This window comes from Hyperolius riggenbachi, chromosome 2, assembly GCF_040937935.1.
Source record: "Hyperolius riggenbachi isolate aHypRig1 chromosome 2, aHypRig1.pri, whole genome shotgun sequence".
NCBI classification, from domain to species: domain Eukaryota; kingdom Metazoa; phylum Chordata; class Amphibia; order Anura; family Hyperoliidae; genus Hyperolius; species Hyperolius riggenbachi.
Window position 1 is genome coordinate 335,259,600 of NC_090647.1, and position 23,103 is coordinate 335,282,702.

The 23,103-nt window shown below is 42.5% G+C and overlaps 1 protein-coding gene across 5 annotated transcripts in view; it reads left to right on the top strand.

Annotated features, from left to right (window-relative positions):
• The window catches only part of ITPR3 (inositol 1,4,5-trisphosphate receptor type 3), a 357,611-nt gene that overhangs the window by 321,957 nt on the left and 12,551 nt on the right, over nucleotides 1–23,103 (top strand). For all 5 annotated transcript variants that reach the window (XM_068269377.1, XM_068269380.1, XM_068269378.1 and 2 more), the window contains 2 exons: nucleotides 255–415; nucleotides 22,393–22,554. In XM_068269377.1, coding sequence (XP_068125478.1) covers nucleotides 255–415; nucleotides 22,393–22,554 — 323 coding nt within the window. The remainder of the gene's footprint in view (nucleotides 1–254; nucleotides 416–22,392; nucleotides 22,555–23,103) is intronic.

Below are 23,103 nucleotides of genomic sequence, written 5' to 3' on the forward strand. Positions count from 1 at the left end.
GAAATCTATTTTATTTCGTGTGAAAATCTGTGAAAATATATTGTATCGGAAAGCACTAAAATATAGCAACAAGTAGATGTACAACAAAGCCTGTCATAATAACTGTACTGTGCATCCTCTTCAATGATATGCAGAGTCTGGCTTATTAATAATAAGAGATACTCCTACACTAGAATTATCTGACTGTCTGCCATACACATGCTAATAGTGCTCTTTATCTAGGTATTAAATGTGCTTGTCATTCATGTCTGCAGGACTGGAGAGAGATAAATTTGACAATAAGACCGTGTCCTTTGAGGAGCACATTAAGGAAGAGCACAATATCTGGAATTATCTGTACTTCATCGTGCTGGTGAGAGTGAAGAACAAGACAGACTACACAGGCCCAGAAAGCTACGTGGCTACGATGATAAAGGTTAGGCTCCCCTGTGTTTATATATAAAACACTCCGCAGTCTAAAGGTCCAGCGACTCACAATGTCAGTTCTCTGATCCTCTGATAATCTCTAAGCCCTCTTCTGTGAAAACAAATTAGTTCTGGATAAAGTGGAAAGTGCTTAGAACTCTTTTAGGTTTTTGCTGCTGTATTCATTCCTGCTGTGAAGATTTCCCTCCCTTTCTGTCTCAGGACCTCTATGGCTTTCATCTGAACCCTGGTTGTCCCAGGAACACAAGGATGTAGCAGTGAAAACATGACAAGGGATATAAAGCAAAAAATCCACAAAGCACTGACTAAAAGTATTCACAAAGTTCAGAATGAGTTATTTCCATTTATTTTCAAACACCCTTTTTCCCTTTGCTTATAATATGTTTTGAAATATCACTTAATATGCCATTTCTTCTTTTGAAAAGTAGGCGATTCTTACTCTTGAGCCTCGTGAACATGCTAGATGGTGCTAGACTGTGGCAGCTCTTCAGGACTGCTTCAGCTGAGAATCTGGCAGGCACACAGGAACCCCTCAAGGTTGTTTATAGATCCGGCATGCCAGGTCTCTAAATGCCATGACAATAAGACAAACGGTAGAATTCTGGGTATGTGTAATTTTAAGCTGTATACCATTGTTTCCCAGGTGAATAAAATAAATGTAGCTTTACTCATGTGGGGCTTCTTCCAGCACCCAGAAGTAATTTGGGTCTCTCGCCACACCCGGTCTTCTTCTGGATCCTACTGGCAGCTTCTGAAGGATTGCCGACCCCTAATTGGGCTGGAAGAAACCCCAGGTAAGTAAAGCTACATTTATTTTGTTCACCCCAGAAAGAGACGTGGAGGGAAAGTTGTATGAAAAAATTGGGACAAGTGTGGTGGAGAGGGCTAGTAATGAGGTTAGAAAGAGAAAATACAAGGAGAAGTGAGAAAGGTAGAAGGATGGAGGGAAAGGTTTCGATGGGGAGAAGGAGGGTAAACAGTAAGGAGGAGTGGAATAGGAAGAGGTGTATGAAAGGGGGGAGGGGGGCATTTTCAGTATACGTTTGTTGCCAGTTTTTGGGACCTCTGAGGAAGTAGTTCTTAGTGAAATACAGTGGGTTGCAAAAGTATTCGGCTCCCTTGAAGTTTTCCACATTTTGTCATATTACTGCCACAAACATGAATCAATTTTATTGGAATTCCACATGAAAGACCAATACAAAGTGGTGTACATGTGAGAAGTGGATCGAAAATCATACTTGATACCAAACATTTTTTTACAAATAAATAACTGCAAAGTGGTGTGTGCATAATTATTCGGCCCCCTTTGATCTGAGTGCAGTCAGTTGCCTATAGACATTGCCTGATGAGTGCTAATGACTAAATAGAGTGCACCTGTGTGTAATCTAATGTCAGTACAAATACAGCTGCTCTGTGAGGGCCTCAGAGGTTGTCTAAGAGAATATTGGGAGCAACAACACCGTGAAGTCCAAAAAACACACAAGACAGGTCAGGGTTCAAGTTATTAAGAAATTTAAAGCAGGCTTAGGCTACAAAAAGATTTCCAAAGCCTTGAACATCCCACGGAGCTTTGTTCAAGCGATCATTCAGAAATGGAAGGAGTATGGCACAACTGTAAACCTACCAAGACAGGGCCATCCACCTAAACTCACAGGCCGAAAAAGGAGAGCGCTGATCAGAAATGCAGTCAAGAGGCCCATGGTGACTCTGGACGAGCTGCAGAGATCTACAGCTCAGGTGGGAGACTCTGTCCATACAACTATTAGTCATGCACTGTACAAAGTTGGCCTTTATGGAAGAGTGGCAAGAAGAAAGGCATTGTTAACAGAAAGCATAAGAAGTCACATTTGCAGTTTGCCACAAACCATGTGGGGGACACAGCAACCATGTGGAAGAAGGTGCTCTGGTCAGATGAGACCAAAATTGAACTTTTTGGCCAAAATGCAAAACGCTATGTATGGCGGAAAACTAACACTGCACATCACTCTGAACACGCCATCCCCACTGTCAAATATGGTGGTGGCAGCATCATGCTCAGGGGGTGCATTTCTTCAGCAGGGACAGGGAAGCTGGTCAGAGTTGATGGGAAGATGGATGGAGCCAAATACAGGGCAAACTTGAAAGAAAACCTCTTGGAGTCTGCAAAAGACTTGAGACTGGGGCGGAGGTTCACCTTCCAGCAGGACAATGACCCTAAACATAAAGCCAGGGCAACAATGGAATGGTTTAAAACAAAACATATATATTTGTTAAAATGGCCCAGTCAAAGTCCAGATCTAAATCCAATTGAGAATCTGTGGCAAGATCTGAAAACTGCTGTTCACAAGCGCTGTCCATCTAATCTAACTGAGCTGGAGCTGTTTTGCAAAGAAGAATGGGCAAGGATTTCAGTCTCTAGATGTGCAAAGCTGGTAGAGACATACCCTAAAAGACTGGCAGCTGTAATTGCAGCAAAAGGTGGTTCTACAAAGTATTGACTCAGGGGGCCGAATAATTACGCACACCCCACTTTGCAGTTATTTATTTGTAAAAAATGTTTGGAATGATGTATGATTTTCGTTCCCCTTCTCACATGTACACCACTTTGTATTGGTCTTTCACATGGAATTCCAATAAAATTGATGCATGTTTGTGGCAGTAATGTGACAAAATGTGGAAAACTTCAAGGGGGCCGAATACTTTTGCAACCCACTGTATATCAGGACATTGCCTAAACTGGATTCTTCCATTTCAAATCTGCATTAGTGAATTTGTATCATTTTAGTTTATCACAGCACTTAGCTGAATATGCAAGCATTATTAATACTGTGTCTAAGCAGAACTATAACAATCATACTGTTCTTAATCAGCGGAAAAACTTAAAGAGTAAATGGCTGGTCCTCTCTTTTGGCTGTTTGGTATTATATGTTAAGTCAGTGAAAAAGGAAGCAAGGCATTTTAATACATGTAATAATGATCACTGTGTACAGTTTATACAGAAACAGGAAGCAGCTGAAGTGTGAGCACTGCCATAGGCAAGTGCCGCTATTTGTAGCTATATTTTGCATTTCGGGCCACGTGTGCCCAAATTGCATCCCACAGCTGGTATTTATAATGGCACCTACAGCAGCGCCCGAAAATGTGTGTTTTGTTTTCGGGCAGATCGGTGGGTGATTACGGTTAGGCGTGGGTTGGGGGGGTTAAGGTGAGCCATTGGGGGAGTTAAGATTAGGTGTGGAGCGGAGTTAAGGTTAGTTGCGTGGTGGGGGTTGATGCTAGGCATGGTGGGGTTAAGGTTAGGTGCGGCGGTGGTAGTTAAGGTTAGGCTTGGGGGTGGTAGTTAAGGTTAGGTGTGGAGGTTTATTGTTAAGGTTAGACATGGGGTGGGGGGTGATTAAGGTTAGGCATCGGCGGTAGGATGGTTAAGGTTAGACATTGGTAGAGGGGGAGTGTTCAGTGTGAGAATAGGGTTAGGCTTAGTTGTAGTTAAATATCGGTAATCATTACTAATATTTTACTATCGTCATTACCACTGCAAGAGAAGAATAAGTTTACCAATATTCTATCGGCTTTTCTGGGCGCCCAAATTCCAGGGCTCCCTTGTTTCTTGCACGTGTTTACGAACATACAGGTTCAAATTGTGTAACTTTTTGGATTGAGAACATTTATTAAACAAGCTGCAAGCAGCTGGATGCTCACAGCCCTCCTCTTAGCACAAATGATGAGACTCCTTTTGATTTTAGTATTAACACAGGTGCACTGCAGGGACATGCAGCATAAGTGTTTATTTACTGCATTTACCACAGCTATTCTTTACATGTAAAATAAAGCCAAAGCATGCACAAAATTGCTTCCATTTCCAGGTTTATCCAAACTAGGTATGAGAGCTCCCATACATCAATAGCAGGATATCAAGCTAGGATTGGTGGAAGAAAACAAGGCATTATGCTCCTTTCAGATGTTCAGTAGTCAAGATATTATCATCAGAGCTTATTCACTGTATTATCCATGGCCTGTTGCATAGTAACTATATTTGTAACATTTTTACAACACTGTGGGCTTTCTGTATAGAAACTAGAGGAACAGAACAGTACCTGTGGAGGATTTAGTTCTGTTTTATAAGTAGCTGACAGATAAATCTGATTGTGTACAGAAAAGTGCTTATTTTCCTTTGTTTATCTTCTTACACAGGGCCCTATCAGCAGGGCCGGTTTAAGCAACCATGGGGCCCCAGGGCAAAATAAACCTGGGGGGCCCCCCCAACATATACCCCGGAACAAAAATCGGCATTAGGGGACCTTTTTTGCATCTGGTATAACAGGGTGTGAAGTCCCAATCGGTCGGAGCTCCACATTCTGGCTATCCCAGCCTGCATGGGGGACAAGGGGTTAAAAAGTTTCAGGAGGGGGGACCCCACATAATTTTTTTTTTTTTTTAAATTCCCACACTCTAAACATAAAAAAAAAAAAAAATTGGGAAAATAGGAAAAAATGCCAGGGATCTTCATACAGCCATATTGCGGCTGTATAGCGATCCCTGGCCAAAGCGGTGCGGCTGCGTATAGACCCCCTGGAAACCCCGTCAGGAAATTTATTGCGCTTTCGTTTGATGCATGTAAAATTACACTACCGTTAGGTTTGCTACTAAAAGTGACATTTACCGCATTTAAAAGTATACTTTTTTCCTTCGAAACTTTAAAATTGATTTTCTCAAAAACTATAAGGTCTTTTTGAAAAATTGTTTTTTCCTCTTATTCCTAATGATCTCCTTAACATATCCTGCAAATTTAGGGTTTCTAGCATTTAAGGTGGATTTGCTATTAACCATTAAAGTCGGCAGGTTTTTAAATGTGTATTTTTTTTTCCTTTGAAACTTTAAAATCGATTTTCTCAAAAACTATAAGGCCGATTTGAAACATTTTTTCTCCTCTTGTAGCCACTGGGGGGCCCTACAAGCTGTGGGGCCCTGGGGCAGCTGCCTCCTTTGCCTTAATGGTAGCGCCGGCCCTGCCTATCAGTTAAAATTACCATGGCAATTTTAGCTTCAGCGCAATGGCTATGCAGCCAGTGTTTGGTTATTACATAGCCAACCACTGTTTTTCACTGCTTGGGGATATTTTTGACACAGGGGTTCAGCACTTGGGACTGATGCACACCGGAGCAGTTCTGAAGCGTTTTTTAAAATGCTTGCAGGGGGAACACCGCTTGGCTAATGAACGTGAATGGGATGGTGCACACCAGAGCGGTTCGTTTTTTCCACAAATGCAAACTCGGGGGCTGCAGCATTTTTTAGATTTCTGAGGCGTTTCTGCCTCAATGTTAAAGTATAGGAAAGTAGAAAACGGCTCTGAAAAACACTAGATCAGAGCGGTGTTTTTGTTACAGAAGCTGCTCAGTAACAGCTTCACTGTAACAATATTTGTAATCTGCTACACAAAAACTCTCCAAAAACCGCTAGGCATGTTTAGAAAACGTCTCTAAACATGCCTAGAAGCGCTCTGAAATCTGCTTCAAAAACCTCTAGCGTTTTGCAGATCTGCTAGAGGTTTTTGGTGTGCACTGGGCCTTACACAGAGAAAATGCCCAGCACACTTTTACACTCTAGAAGGCTAAGTTTGGTGCTAGGCACTTGGATATTAAAAAGACAGAAAAGACGGCAATGGATGTACTCACCTAGATGGTAGTTTGATACAGTGCCAACTCTGAAAACAATGAATGCTAAGCCAGGATTATGAATTTTAGAAGTAAGGGATGGAGAAGGAGGGAGGCACACTTGCATAAGTGTGCACAAATCATACCCAGAGTCCACTTGGAAACTTTTGGTCCCAGAGCCTTCTGTCATGCTGCTCCTACGTTTTGGAACGCCTTACCTCAGCTGATCAGGACAGCTCCATCCCTGGACGTGTTTAAATCCAAACTGAAAACCCACCTGTTCAGTTTGGCATTTGCAGAAATATAACTTTTGTTGTGTGAATACTTCATCCTACTACCAACTACTGAATCTGAGAGAGCCTAAGCGCTTTGAGTCCTATGGGAGAAAAGCGCTATAGAAATGGTATTGTATTGTATTGAATGATACACAATGCTGAAAAACACACAGACATGCCCAAGTGTGCTCAGACTCTTAGTTGTCAATTAGGGTTAGGCATGGATAGGAACAGGCTAGGAGTAGAATAGCTACTTAAAGGTTTGAAGGATAAATAAGGCTAGGCAGCAGAAAGGGGTCCTTATTACAATGGGAGGTTAGGTGTCAGTAAGGGGTTATCTGAAAACATAACAACAAAAGTTGTTTAGGTGATACTTTTTGACTAACTGTACAAGATTCCTTTGCAAGCTTTCAAAACTTTAAGTTTCTTCTTCAGGCATGTTTCAGAGCTGGATCAGAACCATACAAAATACTGTCACATACACAGGCTTTATCTGGACCACACACAACCAGTAAGGGGTTAATCTAAAGGGGTAGGCTGCGGTTAGGCATTAGAAAGGGATTAACATTAAGACGAGGGGTTAAAGTAAATGGGAACCGTCAGCTTAAAAAAAAGTCAGATACTTACCTAAGGAGAGGGAAGGCTCTAGGTCCTAAAGAGCCTTCCCTCTCCTCTCCCGGTGTCTGTTCCAGCTCAGGACCACTGTAGCAGCATTTGACCGATTCGGTCAAATGCTGCTATTTCCGCTGCAGAAGGGAGGCTTCGGGAAGTCTTCGGGAGCCTGAGTGTGCCCTCTATCACGTAATTGCGCGTGCACAGTATGGAGCCGCCTGTCTTCAGGAGGACTCGGCTCCAGAAGACTTTCGAAGTCCCCCTTGGCGGGGGATTCACGCGGGGAAGGAAGCGATGCACGGAGGGCACCGGGAGTGGAGAGGGAAGGCTCTATAGGACTCTTTTCCTCCCCTTATGCTGGGCATACACGGGTTGATCTGGCGGCCGATTAGCCGCCGGATCGACTCCTGCTGCGTCCCCGCGTGCGCGCAGATCGTTCCCGCTCGTCCCCGCCGGCGCTCCTTATCAGTCGCTCGATTTCTCGCTATTGTCCGCCCGCAGGGATCGAGTGGGAATCTATCCGGCAGGTCATCGGACCTGTCAGATATTATCAATCGAGCCATCAGTGGCTCGATTGATAAGGAAGGAACTCCTCGTGCATGCCCAGCATTACGTACGTATCTGACTTTTTTTTTTAGGTGACAGATCCCATTTACTTTGAAGAACAAGCGACACCCATGCTAACCTAGAAATAGAAAACACATATGTAAGTAGATAAATACTACTTCTACTTGCATAACAGATGTATTGTGCTATCCACATAATGATTCCTGTAAATTTTATAAAGGAAAAGCAGAAAATGATATTCTAGGCAGTGGCCATGTTGCCAAGCTAATGCTGACATCATATCCTCCCTGACTCTTGTTTCCCCCCCTCCCTTCTCTTGCTCATTGTGTATTCATTAGCTGCCCTCCTCCCAGAGTCTTCAGACACTCCCACTGAGGTGTATACTAGGAACTACACTGTCTTATCCTCCAATCGCTGAGGCCCCGTTTACACTTAATCAGTTGGCATGCGTTAGTATGCGTTGGTACACGTTTTTTCCATAGCAGTGCATTGGGAAGAAGATTTCAGTTAAAACACGTTAAGTGTGAAAGGTGCCATAGGAAAACATGGGTATTACTTTGAAAATCAGTTTTCTTTCCGTTGTAACTGAGAGCAACTGATTAAGTGTAATAGGGCCCTGAGTCACCTCAGCCTTGCTTGTAAACACAAGTGAGCAGAGGTGTTTCAGATAAGAAGCTAGGCAGGGAAATAAATGGAAGAGGAGGAATATATTATAGATAAAAATAAAAAGAACTTCCAGCATGCAACTCTTTGGCACTGTTTGGCACTAGGGCCAGTGCTCATAAAGTATGTGATAACTCCAAACCATAACAGCAGAAAAAGTTTTGCAAGTTTTAAATGCAGGATTAGCATCTTTATCACTTAATACACTCAGACCAGTTGCTGTTGAAATGTGATTTTTATGGTTACAATACCGCTTTAAGTAATAGGATAAAGTTAATCTTGGGGATGTGGTTAGGCATCAGGAAGGGGTTCATTTTCAGTGGGGAGATTAAGGTTAGGTGTTGGGTATGGGGTTTTATTAATGATGACTGGTTACCGGTATACTGTAGTTGATACAACACACAAAATTGCAGCCAAAAATAGCATTGCTTAGCTAAAACTCCATGCTGGCATGGAATCACTTGCATTGATTTTACATGATCACCCTATAGACTACTAATCTGCATGTAACCCTTTTTAGTTTACAGCTGCTTTTCTCAGTGTCACTCTCATTTTTGTCCCAGCCTGTAAGTATTGCAAACATCGATTGGTGTTCCAGGTAGCTATTGAACAATAACAGTCCATTAGCTGTGTATAATAGCAAAAATACTCTGACGATAAACATACGCATACTTAGAATTAAGCCTAGTAATTTGTTCTTTTGTGTGCTTTATAGTCAGCAAGTGTTATTCTTATTCTTCTATCATGCTGCAGTGCACATCTCCCCAAAATACAGCTCAATGTGTCATAATCTTCATCTCATAAGTGGCCTGTGCTTTCACCTGGAATTTCCTGCACTCAGGTCTCTGCACAGGGAGGTGACTGCACTGGCCTCATATGAGAGGTTGTGATTAACAAGTGAGCTCAGGGACTGCTGAGCTGCAGCACAATCACTCTGTAAATAATGGATGGAAAACAAAACTCCACCCGAGATACCGACAGTGTTGGGTGTGACTCTGGCATTCGCCAGGCCCTATTTATAAGCTTTTTAGGTCATTATATCTGCACAGACTACAGCTGCAAGATAACAAATACTTCAGCGTGACAAAAAAATGTATATTTATTTTCAGAGTACCGTATATTCCGGCGTATAAGATGACTGGGCGTATAAGATGACTGGGTGTATAAGATGACCCCCCCCCCAACTTTTTTAGTTAAAATATAGAGTTTGGGATATACTTGCCGTATAAGACTACCCCTCTTCCAACGCGCACCAAGTAAAGATTAAAAAAAATCATATACTGGTGCTATGTATGAACAGATACTGGTGCTGTACTGTATGTGGTACTCAGTATATAACAGTATAGAGGCGATTGAATGGTTGGATTGGTCAACTCTCCCTAAGCGGATTGGTCAGCTCTCCTTGTGTTCCTGTTTATCTGATCGGTATGGAAGAATAAATCGCGCTGTGCCCATAAAACACACCTCTTTCACCCTTCTGGCCCGCCCTTGTATCCTATTTACCTCCTTTTCTGCCTCTCAGATCTCGCACATGTGCACCTGCACCGCTTCATTACAGTACTCAGCAGCAAGATCTGAGAGTCGGCAACAGGGTAGGGTGTATCATCCGGCATCAATGACACCCGGTGTATACGACGACCCCTGACTTTTCAGAAGATTTCCAAGGGTTAAAAAATAGTCTTATACGCCAGAATATACAGTAATACATTTTCATGGCTAACTGAATATTTCATATAATGTAAACTTTGTATAGGATATTGATTCTTCAATTTATAAATATATCTGACAAAGGGGTTCTATGTTGTGTTACTTAGCCATTAACCCTTTATCCCTGGATATATTTGTCTCTGTGGCCTAAATGACGGTGTTGAGAAGGTTAAGGTATCTTTAATCTGAAGTATGCTATGCTTTGCTTTGACATGGTGTATCTTGCTCTCTGTCTTCTTGACAGCACAGAGGAGGCAGGTTTTAAGACACACAGATTTTGCTAAAATGTTATATGCATTCAATATACAATTACACTGCTAATTAGTACATTTACAAAATGTTCCCTAAATTTAGGTTTTAAAAAGTTATGCCTAACTTTTACATTATGTGGCTGAGCTGTCCATGGGACCTTACTCAACATGCAACTGTGGAGCAGGACACCTCAAAGTTGTTATCCTACTCCCTATTTAGATGCAAATTATCACAAAGATGTCCAATCACAGCCGCAACACATCAGAGCTGGATCATCCAAAATGTAAACCTAGGCAGCTATCCAAGGGCCTAAAGATGGTCTAGGGGCCTGGTGGATGCTAGTCTCCACCAAATCAAACTTAAAAAGCCAGGTGAATATCTGAGGTGGACAAAAAGTGCTATCTTACCTAGGGCCCCATTTCATCTTACCTTATATACTCGCACATAAGCCTATTTCTTCAGCACAGAACGGATGGTGGAGCAGGCTTTGTTACTGGCAGAGGAGCATAAGGATTGGGCACTAGTGATCCTGCTCTTGCCAGCTGTCTGCCTCCTGTGTCCCCCCCCCCCCCAATCCCCTGCAACATACTGTGCAGAGTGCACTACTCAAGACTACCTGTGTTCCCTGGCTTGTGGAGCAGAGCGTACAAGCAATGTGTCAAAGGTGCAATCTTCGGGTGTTCTTCCTTTGTGGCAATCACTGTGTCTCATATATATATATATATATATATATATATATATATATATATATATATATATATATATATATATATATATATGACGCCATCTACTAGCATCTTGAGACACAGCTGTATCATCCTTGGAGCACATCTGGCTGTGGGAAAAAGGAATGACTGGGGGCAAATTTGGCTACTGTGAAGGAGGCTATACTGGAGAGATGGCTTATATGTGAATCAATTACTTTCTTCTGGTTTCTGAGGGAAAAGTGGGTACCTCCTCTTATACGAGGGTCTACTTATATGCGAGTATATACGGTAATCCTTTTCTGCAGCACATTCCAGATACATTATGTAGAGAGTATCAGCCGATTATAATGTACAGTATTTATCATATCATTGAAGATAACCACTTGGTGATGTGCGACCCGTTTTGGAAGCAGATCTGCAGTTTTTCCTAGGTAGGTAATGTAGTGACTTGACATCCTGAGACCTGTAAGTCAGGATTTACAAAAGTCAGAATTATAAATATTGAAGCATCTGGGTGCAAAATTGCATCTAAAGATTTTCTTTCACATGTAAGCTTTATTAGGCCAAATTTTCAGAAAGAAAAGGTGCATCTAAACTCGTTATAGTCAATCCAAATGTGTTCAGGTGAAAAAAAATGATAATGGGGACATAATCTATTCTGAATAACTATTTTTACATAACAAAGTATAAAGTAATGCCTGAAAACCTTGTACACACAAATATATGTAAAAGAGAAACCGAGAGCCCAATATAGTGTAGTAGGTATAAATAAAGGGTATATAGGAAAAGTACAAAAATTATACTCACAAACCAGGGTTACCTCTAGGCAACCACTGTATAAGCAGGTGAGGAGATTTTCCTGTCCTCACTCAGGGTTAAGAAGTCGCTTTCTGTAGACAGGAGAAAGAAGGGGTATCCCCCTCCCCCAGGGGTGGATATAGATATAACGTACAGCAAAAACAGAGGCACCAAATGTATAAAATCGGTTATTAAAAAGTTTAAAAATGCTTAGGAGGCAGTGGTGGACTTACCTCCTGCAAGTAGACTCAAGAGACTGTCTATTCAAAAAATACAATGTTTATTGGTATACTCCAGGGGGTTCTCAATGCGTTTCACAGGCTTATCCCTGCTTCCTCAGGCAATAAATTATTGGAGCACACAACTGGAGACAAAGGCACAGATCGGTGTATATTAGATCAAATGCATACAACTATAAAATATATATAAGGTAATGATGTGATCTGCAATCGGTATTTAGCGTGCAGTGTACGTGGGGGAATGCATTATGTGTTATATACTTGTAGAGCAATAGTGGGGGTGAAGGTGGGTTAGGGTAGTAGTAGGAATGGGTTAATATGCCATCAGGATGTATGGGGGGAATTTTACTTGCAGGAGGGGGGGGGGGGGGTTATTGGTGAAGGTGGCTAGGTATAAGTGAGGGGAGTAGTGGATACAGGTATATTACATCTAGGGGAAATTACCATGTGTATTATTAACTGCAGGTGAACAGAGTATGAGTAACAAGTAAAAGTAAAACAGGTATCCAGGAAATGGTCTCTTTCAGCACTTACCAGCAAATGGTCTGGGTCACACCTGCTACCCATACTCTGTTCACCTGCAGTTAATAATAATACACATGGTACTTTCCCCTAGATGTAATATACCTGTATCCACTACTCCCCTCACTTATACCTAGTCACCTTCACCAATAAACATCCCCCACCTCCTGCAAGTAAAAAAAAAACATACATCCATATTAACCCATTCCTACTACTACCCAAACCCACCTTCACCCCCTCTATTGCTTTACAAGTGTATAACACATAATTGTTATAATTGCATGGAGTTTGTGCGCTGCACCTGGAGCAAAACAGAAACAGACGCACAAACCCGCAACCAGGCAGAGATGTCACTGTTAGGAAAAGACTGACAAACCAGGAGTAAATGAATAATAAGAATGTATTATTAAATGAAAATAAAGTAATGCTGTGCATTAACCTCATGCACGGAAACAATCAGCATTGACTTGCAGGCAACGTATTCTACACACATACATACACTGCATCAAATAATACAGGCAGATATATTCAATAAGCATACAAAGGTATGAAAATCAGGGTTTATACAAGGACCTCTCTGCATAAAGCGAGTTATGCAGAGTAGATCCAGTGTATAGAACTGTGTGCACACGGACCCTGGATCCAGAATAGTAAACACAAAATAAACCTAGAAATATATATACAAAATACAAGATTCACAATCGAGGAGGAGACACACGTATAGTCAGCAAGCATAGGTCATACACAGGAGATCAAACAGTACAGTAATCGCTAGGCAAAGAATAGTCGGTGATACAAAGCACAAGGTCAACACGGGAGATCGATACAGCAGGGAATCAAGGAACAATATTACCAGGAACAGGGAACTTAGGGCAGGATACCTAGAACCAGGAACAAAGAGCTAGCAACTAGTGAGTGTTCAGGTGTGGCTTAAATGCCATGCTGAGGGACCATGTGACAGTCCAGGCCTCCTCCCTGTCTGTGGAGAGATATCCAGAAAGTCCGCCCTCTGCTGGTGGGCAGAGGAAAGTTCAGGTTGTAAATTCACAGAGGCTGGTGACATCTGCTGATGAAGCAAAGGTAGTACATGCAGGAATTTACCAGCAGATGCAGATTGTGACAATAATACATTCCCCCACGTACACTGCAAGCTAAATACCGATTGCAGATCACATCATTACCATATATATATATATATATATATATATATATATATATATATATATATATATATATATAGTTGTATGCATTTGGTCTAATATACACCGATCTGTGCCTTTGTCTCCAGTTGTGTGCTCCAATAATTTATTAGAAAGATTAATGACAGCGCTCCTCTCATGTGGCTCAATTCAATACCTGCAAAAAATTAAAACATGCTCCACATAGTGCATTACTTTATATATACATAAAATCTCGTTTCTCCCAGTGACAATGAGTGCAGCACACGTGATCAATCAGTGCTAAAACCACAAATCCAACTTCCCAGTATATTAGCCGCTCACCGGACAAAATCCACCTCACATCCAGGTGGGTCTAGCGTTTTTTATGATCAACCAATGACTAGGCTCTCAAGCTCTTTCTTTCCAGATGATAAAAGCTTTAATCCAGATTCATATATAAAACACAAACAGATAAAAATTCCTCATAGCGTAACTTGTTAAAAGCAAAATTAGCAGCCTGCGCTATACAGCGCACTTACTCAATCCTAGTGAGTGTCGCGCTTATCGAGCTGATTGACCCAGCGGCTATCCCTCATGTGGCGACGGCGTCCCGCTCCTCCACCGTGGTATATCCGCTAGTTTAAGATCCCGGCCCAATAATTTATTGCCTGAGGAATCAGGGATAAGCCTGTGAAACGCGTTGAGAACCCCCTGGAATATACCAATAAACATTGTATTTTTTCAATAGACAGTCTCTTGAGTCTGCTTGCAGGAGGTAAGTCCACCACTGCCTTCTAAGCATTTTTAATAACTGGTTTTATACTTTTGCCGCCTCTGTTTTTGCTGTACGTTGTACACTTAAAGTTAATTTACTAACAAATGTGTACATGTCAAGAGGCACTTGTGATGATATTGTTATTCACTACAGGAAGTTCTTGGCAAACACTGTCTTTTATAAAAGGGTGCATACTATAACAGTGTTTAGAAACTCTGTTGTAAGGCATGGTATCTGAGCACTTGCTATATGTACCTCAAGGGTACCCTGATGGCTTCATGAGGTACTTCTGAAATTCCCACTCAATTTATCATAAGTGGTTTTAAGTTTTGTATAGTAATATATTATATACAAACAAAAGTAAGCCAGTACACCTTGTTATATGTAGTATACAGGAACTGTGAGAAAACGCGGAAAAGCCGCCGCGGGTACTCAGAGCAAGGCGGCTGATTCCGCGTCCAACGCGGCAGGTTGCGCGCGTGGGTCTGCATCCACTGGCATGACGGAGCGCGATGAAACCGCCGCATGCCTTATGAACAAGGCAGCGGATTCCGCGTCAGACGCGGATGTTTGCACGCATAGGCATATTTCTGACAGTACTGCTGAACGCGGAGGAACCGCCGCATGCTTGGACAGCGGTGCGGCTGGTTCCGCATCCAACACAGCAGAAACATTACAACACATGTCTGGTGTGGCTGGGACTGATAGTCCACACAGGTTCAGGAGGATGCGCGCGCGCGGAGAGGCAGAGCCTTTATGACAGTCAAAAGGGTGTCAGCTGACCAAGCCGGTCAGCTGACAATTCCAGCAGTTTTCATTGGTCCAGCACTTAGGGGTGGCGCTGGAGAGCGCTGGGGTATATATACTGGGTGCTGGTCATTTCTCTGGTGTCTAGTGTCACGATCACTACGTGGTAGCACTCAGACCTTCTGTCAGTATCTGTGTTATTATCTAGACCAGTTTCCAAGGTGTTGATGACCAAGGAGCTCACACCTTAGTCTAGGAATCCTGTTACCATCTGTGTTATTATCTAGACCAGTTCCGGGGTGTTGATGATCTAGGAGCTCACACCCAAGTCTAGGCATTGTTGATTATTTGTTATGACCTTCTGCTTTCCTGACCACTCTTCTGATCTCTGATTAGGTACTTCGCTATATCTAATACTCTGTTGCCAAACTCTGCTAGTCTTAGGATTCCGCATCTGTCTCCTGTCTCTGTACTTTATCTGTCTGTGTGTTGACGACCTGGCCTGCCCGACCTCGAGAACTATCTCCCCAGCTAGAAATAGTTCACAGTCTGTTTGTGACATCCCTCCATTGGTGTCACTCACACTCTGGTCCTTCCCACTCTCAGCCTGACTCCGCCCCTTGAGGAGCCTCAGGCCTTTGGAAGGAGCCTGTTCTCTGGGTAGTACCCCTTACTGCCTTGCACCCTCTATACGGGTGCTCTCCTCAAAGTATTACTGTTGCACATATCACTCATATTACCTGGTGTCCAGAGGTTAGAGATATATCTGATTATCGGTGATACTGCAGATCATCAATAACCGGGTATATATCTGTATTCTCGGTGAAACTGCAGATCACCGGTAATCAGATCCTCTCTGTGTTACACCGATCGTTACAGGAACATTGGTAAAGCATCCATATACCAGTTTACAGGAAAATATTTTGTTAAGGTGTGGAAATGTCAAGGGATACCTGATGAGGCATCATGTGACCCACACCAGGGGAAACCTAGCAAACACTGGCTTTTATATAAGCTGCATACTGTAAATAAAGTTTAGAAACACTGCTTTGTCTTGGGAACAGTCTTGTTTTATTGTTGTATAATAAACATAACTTCAAAGTGAACAGGATGTTGTAATTATCAGCCACCAAGTCAGTACACTGAGCCTCGATAGTGTTTAAAAAATCCCAGCAAGCTTTAATGGGTTCTTTATCTCTCCAGTATAGCCATATAGTGCCAGTAGCCTCACTGTAGTACTGCCATTTCCCTGCAGTGCCACCTCTCACCCCTCACCCCATATTAAATTCCTCTACCCCTAGTGCCACCATCATAGCCACACCAAATTTATATTTTATATTTTCCCGTCATGGCATGCAATGGTTCACTCCACATGTCTACCTGGACCAGCATCGTGACATGCCAGTGTGCAAATGAGGAGAGGAAGAATGACACAGATGGGAGGAGAGGCCAACTGCTAGGAATACACTGTGACTGGGGGTAAAATGTGATTTGATGGCAGTGATTGGGGCACAGTGTGACTACTAATAGAAGTTTTGGTGTACAGTGTGATTGAGGGCAACAATTGGGGGAATAGTGTGACTGCTAGCAGTGATTGGGGGCACAGTGTGATTGCTGGCAGTGATTGGGGCCACTGTATGATTGCTGGCAGTGATTGTGGGCACAGTGTGACTGCTGGCAGTGATTGGGGCCACAGTATGATTGCTTGCATTCATTGGGGGCACAGTGTGACTGCTGGCAGTGATTGGGGCCACAGTGTGACCGCCGGAAGTGATTGGGGCCACGATATGATTGCTAGCAGTGATGGGGAGCACAATGTGACTGTTAACAATGATTCAAACACTATTTGTAGAAATTGTGGGATATAGTGTGACTGCTAGCAGTGACTGGGGCCACAGTATGATTGCTGGCAGTGATTGGGGGCACAATGTGACTGCTGGCAGTGATTGGGGCCACAGTGTGACTGCTGGCAGTGATTGGGGCCACAATATGATTGCTTCCCATGATTGGGGGCACAGTGTGACTGCTGGCAGTGATTGGGGCCACAGTGTGCCTACTGGCAGTTATTGGAGCCACAATGTGACTGCTGGCAGTGATCGGGGGGTACAGGGTAACTGCTGGCACTGATTAGGGCCACAGTGTGCCTATTGGCAGTGATTGGGGCAACAGTGTTACTACTGGTAAAAATTGTGGGGTACAATGTGACATGGTCAATGAGATTGAAATAATTCCAAGTTATTGCAGAATTATGCCAAATAAACATGCAAATGCATTCATAATCCTGCATCAACTTAGAATTATGAGCTTCTCATTGACCACCCCTGTCTGGCAGGAATTTGTGGCACAATGTGACTGCCGTCGGCCACCAAGAAAGTCGATTTTAACCCTGATAAGATATTCATAGTTCGTTCTTACATTTCTGCTGAAAGTGGCTGAGGAAGCTACATGACCTAATATTGTCAGCTGCATTTAGCCCAAGAGCTTGTGACACTGACATTGTATCACACCTCTGTTAGAGGAATTTCTTCTTCCCTGTTCAGTTACTCACTACAAGAAATACAGGCTTTAGAGAGGCATTGCTGTACTTAAAGGGAATGTGAAGTGAAAATAAACCTATGATATAATGATTTGTATGTGTAGTACAGCTAAGAAATAAAACATTAGCAGCAGAGGTATGAGTCTTAGGGCTCGTTTCCACTATCGCGAATCTGCATGCGTCCAACGCATGCAGATCCGCACATGTAATGCAAGTGGATGGGCCTGTTTCCACTGTAGCGTTGTTGAGGTGCGTTTTTTTCAGCGGTAAAAAAACGCACAAAAGAGCCAACGATTTCGCCTGCGTCGGGAATCCGTGCGAATCGCCGCTAATGTATTTAATAGTAAAAACGCATGCGTTTGTTACATGCGTTTTTACCCGCGATTTCGCGTGCGATTTCGCACCTTTTTCAATTTTATTTAGCCCTGGCAGTGTCATGGTTAATTTCGCATGGCACCCTGCCATGCGAAATCGCATGCGAAATCGCGGGTAAAAACGCATGCGGAAACGCATCTGCATGCGTTTTTACAAGCGTCGGAATGCGGCCGAAATCGCGTCGCAACAGTGGGAACGAGCCCTTATATTGTTTCCAGTACAGGAAAAGTTAAGAAACTCCAGTTGTTATCTATGCAAACGAGCCATTAATCTCTCTGACTGCAGAGAGCTCTGTCTTCTCAAGCTTATTATCTCAAGTATCTGTCACTGTATATTGTTTTTTTTCTGCAGAGTAAAGTTCAAAAGTTCATTAGCCTGCTCTGTGAAATCATTTAGAATGCTGAGTGTGGTGTGTAAACTGAAAATATTAGAGATTGATGCAATGTTATAAAAACAACTATATAACTGAAAATAAAAACATTAGACTATTTTCTTTGCTACTAATGTTCTATTAATTATCCGTACTATGAAACCAATTTATTATATCATATTTTTTTTTCTCTTCAGTGTCACTTTAGTAATGTATTTAACTTCGAAAGTATTACTAGAAAACAAAGCAGTGAATGTAAGTGTGGAATTATTGTTTAAAAAGCAACATGAAAGAAATACCAAATCACCAGGGTGGGCACCTTCAGCTGATAGCGGTTATGAAATCATAGCTGCCCAGTGCAGACCTCGGTGTGTTCAGACAGCAGCTGGCAAATGTTATCTACAAGAAGTGGGATGTTGTGTCTTGAGCTCTCTGCAGTGAGTCCGCCACAACAGCACTCATAAACACTTAGCAGCTGTCAGTACCTGGAGGTGCCCAACCTGTTGATGTGTCGACCATTTCTTTTGTTTTGCTTTTTAAACATAAACAATTTTACAATCAGAAGCTCTGGAGCTGCTGAACACGTTGCTGAGAGGCATCTGATAACAGGACACAACTCCCTTTATACATTTGCAGAGGTGTTTGTTTGGCTATACAATGGAGGTATTCGAATATCACCAAGGAATAAAAAGCAGAGTAATTTTTAATAACTGCACAAAGCAAGAAATATCAACATTGGCATGAACTGTATGGCTGTCACAGAAAATAGGCATTTATACAGCACTTAGTTGTTGTGTTGACATAACTAGGCCAAAGTGCTCAGATTCATAGCAACCATCCAGTTTTCAATATATAGAACAGGAAGCATCTGTTACGTATGGCAAAATGTATAGCGTATTTCAGCATGTCAGTGGAGGAAGCAATATAAATGGCAAAGAGTGGAAATAGTGTAGAGACAACAGTCTTATAGGGCTACACTATTAAACCTAAGGAAAAAAATAGAATGTAGAACAGAGAATATGCTAACAATATAAGTATCAAATTGGTGCCTTTTCAGTTGCATGTTTCTGTAGCAGATGTACTGTATCTGGTGCTTCCCATGAACTATCCACATTATGTTTAAACTTCCTTAATGGGATTGAGTCCTGATCCCTGATGGGCAACATGCCTTGAACATGTGTACGAGGCTTTACTGTCCCCAATCTTGCTACTCACCATCTCTCTTACATGTAAGGGCACAAGGCTCCTTCCATTCCTGGCAGAGGTGTAACTGCAATTCATGAAGACCCCGAGCAAATTGTAAATGCTCTTCCTGCCCCTTTCCCTTGGAACAGCCATGTTGTTACAGCAGTGGCACCTCCCTCCAGTAATGCCATTTTCCACAGCAGTGACATCACACCTCCTCCTTCATTATAGGCATGAAGCTCCTCCAAGTATTGACATTTTCCCTAGCAGTACCACCTCCTCCAAGTATTAACATTTTCCCTAGCAGTACCACCTCCTCCAAGTATTGACATTTTCCCTAGCAGTACCACCTCCTCCAAGTATTGACATTTTCCCTAGCAGTACCACCTCCTCCAAGTATTGACATTTTCCCTAGCAGTACCACCTCCTCCAAGTATTGACATTTTCCCTAGCAGTACCACCTTCACCAAGTATTGACATTTTCCCTAGCAGTACCACCTCCTCCAAGTATTGACATTTTCCCGAGAATGTTACCTCTCACTACTGACATCTTCACGCAATGTTGACATTTTCCCTCCCCAGCAATGCCATGTCCTCACAGTGTGGATATGTTCCCTCCTCAGCAGTGCCATCTCCTCACAATGTGGGCATTTTCAATCCCCAGCAATGCCATCTCCCTCTCCAGTAAAGCCATGTCCCCCAGCAATAAGATCTGGCCCCAGACAGAGTGCCCAGGGATGGCCTGTGTCATCACTTATATTTACCTCTCATGGCACACAACAGTCTTCATCTTCCATCTCCCTTACTTCTTCCTTTTCTTGCGTTTTTCTTCTTTCTTGCGTTGAAAGACATCCATGGCTATAATTAGTAGGTAATTAGCCCAGTGGTGTTGATCCAGGGATTTCATCTGATTGCCATCTGGAGTCGGGAAGGAGTTTTTTCCCTTTTGGGGCTAATTGGACCATGCCTTGTAAGGGTTTTTCGCCTTCCTCTGGATCAACAGGGATATGTGAGGGAGCAGGCTGATGTTTTCTTTATTTTCTGCTTGAACTCAAAGGACGTATGTCTTTTTTCAACCCAAATAACTATGTAACTAGGCAAACACACAGCCTTGCACTGATACCAGTTTGGCACTGATGAGATGCCACAGGAGCACTCAGCCGGCATCTTGGCAAGGTTGTATGGAGGGAGGCAGGTGGGAGGAAAGGTCCACAACTTCCCTGTGTGCTCTGCATGATGGCTGCTGAGGGAGATCAGAGGGGAAGCCTCATCTGATATTGTAACAGCCAGTTTGACTCATCACGTTTGCTTTGTTTTACTTGGTGACATAATGACAGCATTCAGATATACATGGGACAATTGCTTTTAATCACTTTTCATGAAGCATAAATTATAAATCACTTTTTCAACAAGCTGTAAGATCATCAACAACTTTGTCCACACCTGTAAATGTTTTCTAAATGTTCCCTAATGCTTTCAATTAGTAAACAATAATAACACAGATTTTTCTTATACACGATTGATCATTTTCTGTAACTGCAAACATGTCATAATGAATTGACAGTGACAAGTACAACTACAACCCATCAGAAGTACCCCCTGGGATACGTGTAACACATGGAAAAAACCTGTGCTGTAAATCACTCCCCAGTGTCTCATAAAATAATTATTGCAGCTGCCGTCTCTTCCTAGACTTGAAATGAATGCTCTGTAAACTTGCACTAAGAAATGCTTGAACCAGTAACATATAGGCCTATTTATAAAATGGCTTCATACTTTACTCCACATCACTGCACATTACAGAGCTTCCCAAAATGAGTCTTCAGAGTGATTCTAAAGGCTAGCGGCCAATTTCCACTACATGTGTTTCTATGCAATTTTTTAGAACGTGTGTTTTGCCCATCACAATAGCGGTATAGTTAATATAAATTGTGCAGTGCCCTTTCTGCTAGTACAATGCTATTTGTACACAAATGCACTGCTTGCTGGAGTGTTTGTGTGAAGTCAACGGGAGCACAAAAAGATTGCCTACAGAACCCAGCCAGTGCTAAGGGATTTTTTTGCACTTTTTCTACCTAATCAATATATATAGTACATTTCAAACACAATGGCAAATTTTAACATGCAAAATGCAAAAAAACTCAAGTTTATTTTGCCAAACATCACAATCACATCACAATGCCCTGGCGAGTTGAAGTGGACACAAGGCCTAAGGCTCCATCTCTGCTTGTGCCAGCGTCCGCCTCCAAGAGTATGCATCCCAATGCCTCTAGTCCACGCCATGCAGGGGGATTTAGATGCAGTATGCAGAAAACGCAGCTGGCAGAAGAATTTTGAAAGTAGCCTATTCAATTCAAAAGGCTGTGACTCATCATCCGGATTTGTATGCGGGGAAATCCTGCAAACCACCCCTAGTGGAAACAGACCTTTAAGTTAAAGCTTGCTTTCAGTTATAAAAAAAGAAAAAAAAAAAACATTACCACAGTGTTCTGACAATTGATGTCTACTTGTTGGCGGAATCTTATCATGTGACCTTGCAGAGCACTGAAGAAGGTGGAGAATATCCTGCCTCCCCAATGAAAACAAAGGCAACAGTGTGTCTGGGTACTGACTGAGGGTCCATAATACTCCTTTTATTCTGTATATCATGTATTTATTTTGCATTATTGTGTTACACAGCTGTTTACAAATTACTACCAACAGTGCACATCACACTATCTACCCCTACGTGTGGCTTACATAGACAACAATCCCACCACAATCTAGCGTTAATTTGAAGAAATCTCGTATAGATAAATGTTATGTGCAGTTTTGGTAACCCTGTGTATTGGCATTTTCTCCTGCAGACTATGAACCTGGACTGGTTCCCCAGGATGAGAGCCATGTCTCTGGTCAGTAATGAAGGGGAAGGAGAGCAGAATGAAATCCGCAGCCTACAAGACAAACTAAACTCAACCATGCGACTAGTAACCCATTTAACTTCACAGCTCAATGAGCTGAAGGAACAGGTAAGGCTGCCTACATTGCTACTATTTTTCCTCATAATTGCCTTCCAATGTCCAATTCATCAAATCTGTGAGAGAGCTTTTAACTGACATAAATTTCTCACCGATGTCTTCTCTCAAGTTATTCAATATTGATCTACACAGATGCTCCATTTATTCACCATTTCAATGAAAAGTGTGTTCCATTATCATAAAATGGCAGGCAGGAGCTGGGTGTCTATGAAAGATATTTGGGGTCTTGGCAAGTAATGGCGTGGGGGGGCGGGGTGAGAGCGACCCTGGGTGATTGATCTTCTCATGTAACGTGCAGGACAACACAGCCCCGCATTATTATATTTGTGTATTGGAGAAGGCGAGGTGAGCACAGGCATCGCCAGTATTAGCTTATGAAGGAAGAAACAATTTTGATTGGACAGGCTTTCCAACTTGTCTAATCTGTCTCTTCCTTTGACTGGCCGTGTCTACAGGGAGCCTTGAGATAGGAAATTGTTGCTGATCTGTGAGAGGAGTGCAGCTTCCATCTCCTGTGTAGGTATCTTAATATACAAGAGC